The 6,353-nt window shown below is 39.5% G+C and overlaps 1 protein-coding gene across 1 annotated transcript; it reads left to right on the forward strand.

The window, feature by feature from the left end:
- Nucleotides 720–1,916, forward strand: LOC107610360. Its single transcript, XM_016312418.1, has 2 exons — nucleotides 720–1,053; nucleotides 1,117–1,916. The coding sequence occupies exons 1-2, from the start codon at nucleotides 720–722 to the stop codon at nucleotides 1,914–1,916; spliced, it is 1,134 nt and encodes a 377-aa protein (XP_016167904.1).

The raw sequence follows: 6,353 nt of genomic DNA on the forward strand, positions 1-6,353 counted from the left end.
ATTTGATCAGAGTCTCGTGCTGATAACGTGTTGTAAAATAAATATAAAATAGAAGTATAAGTAGAAGACTCTAGTACCATAATTACTATCTCAATATAATAAAGATGATTATTATATTTACTAATATTAATATAAAGAGTGAAAGAGAAGAGTATTAAAAAATTCTTGTAAAATAAAGAAAGAGAGAGAGTTGTATTAGTAATATAAAGGAGAGAGAGAAGTTTTATATGAGAAGTTTTCTCTCATGAACGCCAATACACAAACCACTGAACTAGAAAAGAGATCACCAGAAGAAGAGGATCTGGTGGCAAAAAGTACTAAAAAAAGTCAAGATGCATGAGGATATGAAGGAAATCAATGCAGAAGTCACCATGGAAGAATCTCCAAATAATAATGTGGAAGCAAATATGCAATCACCCAGACAGCAGGAGGAAGCCCTAGAGGATAGCCCAATAGAGGCAGCGACCCGCAAGGTTTTGTACTGTGACATGGTAGTTGATAATGGTTTTGACAAGCTCAATCCCAAAGAAATTGCAAATATGGTCGCTGAGGAATACGTGCTGGAAAAGGAGTCCTTTGATGCTAGTCCAGAAACAGAAGCTACTTTCAATCCAAAGCTGAGCATACAAGTGTCGCTAGAAGAATACGAGGACTGGTGTCGTCCATGAAAGAGATCTTTGATCGTCAAACCCCTGGGAAAGAACCTTAACCTCCAGGCTATGGAGAGGTGGGTAAGCAAAAGATGGGCAAAGAAAGATGTGGTTAGAGTTATGGATTTGGAAGAAAATTTCTTCCTTGTCAGATTCTCTAACCAAGAAGATTACTCCCATGCTTTGTTTGAAGGGCCATGGATGATTGCAGATCACTACCTCTTGATCCAGAGATGGAGACCGCTATTTATACCACAAGAAGTTAATATCCAAAAGGTTGCTGTTTGGATTCGGATCCCTAATCTTCCGGCAGAACTCTATAACAAATATTTTCTCTGGAAAGTTGGGAAAGCTCTGGGTACCATGCTCAAAGTTGATGAACTCACCTCTATCCATTCTAGAGGTAAGTTTGCACGGATATGTGTAGAAATTGATTTAAATAAAAAATTAATTCCATATATTTAAGCTCTTGGCAAAGACTTCAAGCTTGAATACGAAGGTCTCCACCAGATTTGCTTTAAGTGTGGACAGTATGGCCATAAGGTAGAAGATTGTCATGAAATTTTTGGAGATCTAATTAAAAAAGTGGTAGCTGCTGCCATGGAGGTTGATCGGAGCAACCAGGAATGTGGTGGTGGTAACCCAAGCAAAAATGGAAAGGAGCCGTTAGAGCAGGAAGACAATCTCAGGGTAGAATCCTCAAAGGAGGGAAATAAGGAGATTGATGGGAGTAATCAAGATCCTAAAGACAAAAAACGCAATAATCTCTTCCCCAAAGAGGAAAATCCGTTTGGTCCTTGGATGTTAGTAAAAAGAAATCAAAGAAGATACAAGCCGAAGATGGAAGATTCTCATATGGAGAAAAAGGAAAGATTTCAGTCAAGCAGATTTCAAGCTTTAGAAGGAATTAATTCAGAAGATTACGTGGAGGAAAATCAGAGTAACTATTATGGGAAACAAGAATACTACGCCAATAGCAATAAAGAGACTAAAGAAGGAAAGGAAAAATCCAACCAGCACCCAGATTTGATACCCAAAAATCTGGGCCACCAAAAAAATCAGCAAAAATCTAAGGCTCCCCCCTCACAAGTAAAAGGAAGGCCCATTGAAATCAGTAAGAAGCAACAGACCATTCAAAGTCAGCCCAAGCAATCAAACAAAATAGACCTTGTGAATGCTAGTTCACAGGTCACAGATCCTTCAACAAGTAATGCAAGGAGAGTTCAAAATGAGAAAAACAAAAATGACCACAGTGATTATTGGTGAAGCTTTAGCAGACTAAACAAAGAGATTGCCAAAAAATATCAAGATGGAGAATACAACAATGTAGCTTACACTAACGATATCACCACTAACTCTCTTATTTCCTCTATCATGGGAGGGGGAGCTAAGGGTCCAGAGGAAGCTATGATAGCAACTAAACCCCCTGATCCTGGAGAGGATGATCCTTTTACAGATACGGAGGATATGGAGCTGTCAAGACGGAAAGTAGATATGGAGCATTCTCCATCAAGCCCAAAGCCTATGGAGGCTTGAGTCTTCTTGTTATCAGGATGAGTTCTACCTCTTTTTTATTTAGTTTTTATGAATATCTTAATCTGGAATTGTAGAGAAGCCGCTGCCAAAGGGTTCCCTTCCATTATTAAAGATCTTGCTTTCAGATATAGAGCTAACTTGTGCATTCTTTTGGAAACTCATGTGTCAGGTCCAAAAGCAAAAAATATCATCAAGAAGTTGGGATTCGATTCGTGGTGCATAAGTGAGGCGAGTGGTTTTGCGGAAGGTATATGGTGCCTCTAGAAAAAGGCTTATTGGGAGATTGAACCTATGCATATTCACAATCAATTCATCCACATGAAGGTTTGCTACCAGCAAGTTAGCACCTGGTGGCTCACTGCTGTCTATGGCAGCCCACAACCAGCAAACAGAAGGACTTTATGGGAGTCCCTGAAAAGATTAGCTCCTGATATATCTGGACCATGGTGTTTAGGAGGGGGGACTTTAACTCCATATTATCGTTAAATGATACGGGAGGAAGTACAAATCTCTCTCAAGATAGCAACAGATTCTATTCTTGTATCCTTAATTGTGGTGTCAGCGATTTGGTTTTACCGGGCCACCCTTTACTTGGCAGCGGGGTAACACTAAACGCAGACTTGATAGATTTATTTGTAATGTAGATTTTGTTAATGCTTTTTCTAATGCAGGTGTTAAATATCTTCTGAGACTCAAATCAGATCATCTTCCTCTTCTTTTGGACTTTAATCAGAACGACAATTATGGAGGAACGAAGCCTTTTAGGTTCTTAGCCCCTTGGATTCTCCATGACAATTACAAGGATCTAGTAGACAATAGTTGGGATAAAAAAGGAGACCTTATCCTCAACATAGCTTCGTTTACAAAAAAAGTAAATATTTGGAATAAAGAAGTCTTTAGTCATATCATTCGAAAGAAGAACTGTATACTTCTCCGTATGGAGGGAATTAATAAGAAGTTATCTTTTGGTCACAACCCCTTCCTGGATAAACTTCAGAAAGATCTTTGGAAGGAATATGAAGTCATTTCCATCCAAGAAGAAAGCTATTGGCAACAAATGTCGAGGTGTAATACTATCCAATTGGGGCTAAAAACACTAGATATTTCCATCAAAAAGCTAATAGTCGTAGAAGAAGGAACCGAGTCACGTCCCTTATGGACAGTCATGGTTCTTGGATTGAGGATCCTGTTATGCTTAAGAATATGGGAGTATGTTTTTTTAAAAATTTTTATTCTTCTGATCAGATCTATGTTCCTTTTCCCTTGACAGGTTTCTTTCCTAGGATTGTGGATGAAGATATTAAGGAACTAGGGAAGGAGACCTCAGAGGAGGAAATCAAGAAGGTTGTGTTCAATATGGGAGGGTGGAAAGCACCAGGGAGAGATAGAATTCCAGCTAAATTCTTCCAATTCTCTTGGGACACTATTAAAGATTCTTTGGTTACTTGGGTTCGGTCTATCTGTCAGGAACCTAAGAATATCGTGAACGTTAACCAGATTCTCATCTCTATTATTCCTAAAGTTCCTGCCCCTGAGAATTTTACTCAATTTAGGCCTATTAGTCTCTGCAATGTTGTCTATAAGATTATTTCTAAGATTGTTGTAGAAGGGCTTAAACCCCATATGTCTTTTCTTATTTCAAATACTCAAGCTAGTTTTGTTCCAGGAAGGGTTAGTGCAGATAATATTTTGGTAGCTCAAGAAGTGATCCATTCTATGAGGACAAAGAATTGCGGAAAAGGATTTATGGCGGTCAAGATTGACTTAGAGAAGGCATACGATAGGCTCAATTGGGATTTCATCTTACATACCCTCAAGGAGATGCATTTACCAGAGAGCTTGGTCAATGTCATTGAGTATTGCATAACTACGCCAACTATGAATCTTATTTGGAATGGGTATCCATAAGAAGAATTTCGTCCCTCCAGAGGCATTAGACAGGGAGATCCCCTCTCACCTTACCTTTTTGTTCTTTGCGTTGAGAGACTTTCCCACCTTATTAACTCTCGAGTTAATGATAGGAAGTGGAAACCTATTATGCTATCTAGGAATGGGCCTAAACTCTCTCATCTTTGCTTTGCAAATGATTTGGTCTTATTTGCACAAGCTAGTAAGGATCAAGTAAATGTCATAAGGGAAACACTTAAGGTTTTCTGTGATAGCTCTGGCCAAAGGGTTAATTTTCAGAAATCTTGTGTTTTCTTCTCAAAGAATGTAGTTTACACCATCAAGCAAGAGCCCAGTCAACATTTGGCATCAACCTAACATGCAACTTAGGAAAGTACCTTGGTGTTCCCCTCATTCATGAGAAGTGAAACAAGCAACATTTTCAATTCATCATCGACAAAATGAAGGCTAAGCTTTCTAGCTGGAACATGAAGACGCTCTCTTTTGCAAGAAGGTGTACTCTCATCCAGTCAGTCTTGTCATCTATCCCTAGTTACGTGATGCAAACCATGAAGATTCCGAAGGAAATTTGCAATCAAATAGACAAGATTTGTAGAGACTTTCTTTGGGATGAAACTGAAGCGAATAAAAAGATCCATTTAATAAGGTGGGATACTATTTGCAAGCCGAAGAGTATGGGAGGGCTTGGTATTCGAAAGGCAGAAGATACAAATGCTTTATTCCTCATGAAATTAGCCTGGGGCCTTATTCAGGATAATCAATCCCTATGGGTCAGAGTTATGAAAGGAAAATATGGGTGTGGAACTCAGTCGATTCCTAAGGTGATTTCTAAAGCTAGTAGTTCGAATGTTTGGAGAAGTATTACAAAGATTTGGAACCAATTCAGCACTAATGTCATTTGGAGAATTGGAAATGGTGAAAAGATATCATTCTGGAACGATCATTGGGTGCCAGGCATAGGCTCGCTTGCTATAAGTTCCATTGACGGGGATAGGAGTGATGAGAAGGTGGCCGCTTATGCGAGAGCAGAGGGAGACTGGGATTGGTTCAAACTAAATCAAATCCTTCCGAAGGAGATTTTAGAGTTAATCCAGATTATAAAAGCCCCTCATTCTGATTTAGGAGAAGACAGTATCAGCTGGTTACCAGAACCTAAGGGAGATTTCACTATTAAATCTGCCTATGAAGCTTATTTTTCAAATAATGAGAATAGAGAAAAAAATTTTAAAGATGTTTGGAAGCTCAATATACCACAACGTCTTAAAGCTTTTTCATGGCTAGCAATGCAAGAGGCTTTACTCACTAATTCCAGGAGGAAAAGGATAGGACTTACCAGCAATGAGTGTTGTCCCAGGTGCCCTGGCCAAGAAGAGACCCTGCTCCATGTTCTCCGGGATTGTCACTATATCCGTAAAACTTGGATGAGCAGCGTTGATAGCAGTCAACAAGGCAAGTTCTTCAACCAAAACTTCCAGGATTGGTTCAAGCACAATCTTTGCGTGACTGCTCGAAAAAAGGATGGGAATGCTTGGCCCACTTATTTTGTTACTACCTGCAATGCAGCTTGGAGAAACAGAAATGATTTAATTTTTAACAATTTGGGCATCCACAGCTCAAACCTTCCAAGAATAATTCAAAACTTAGCTAAACACTATTATGAGGTTTTTCAAAAAACTGACAAAAGCAGAAAAGCCCTTACCTCGACTAAGATTATCGACATTGGTTGGTCTCCGCCAAAGGAGGGTTGGTATAAGATTAATACCGATGGCTCGTTTCTCACAAATTCGGGAATCGATGCTTGTGGAGGACTTCTGAGGGATACAAATGGGAGACTCAAGGTAGGCTTCATGTTTAACATCGGTGCGGTAACCATTACCACAGTTGAGCTCTGGGGAATTTATTTGGGATTAAAACTCGCAATTGATTTGGGGTTAAGAAAGCTTGTTATAGAGACAGATTCCCTGTGTGCTTTCAACCTTATCCACAGTGCTTCTACCTCCCAACATTCAAGTACCTCTCTGGTGAGGGAGATCAAGCGCCTTCTAGCGAAGCCTGAAATTTTTCAGGTGAACCACATATTTCGAGAAGTAAATTTTGCAGCTGATGACCTTGCAAAGCATGCACATCGTCTCCCCCATGGATTGAGTTGCTTTGAAGAAGCCCCTCATTTCCTATTTCCTTCGCTGGACGCTGACTGCAGAAGGATAAAGTTCCCAAGACATCTTAGTTAATTTGTTTGTTTCTTTGGTTCTTTGCCCC

This window comes from Arachis ipaensis, chromosome B08, assembly GCF_000816755.2.
Source record: "Arachis ipaensis cultivar K30076 chromosome B08, Araip1.1, whole genome shotgun sequence".
Lineage (NCBI taxonomy): Eukaryota > Viridiplantae > Streptophyta > Magnoliopsida > Fabales > Fabaceae > Arachis > Arachis ipaensis.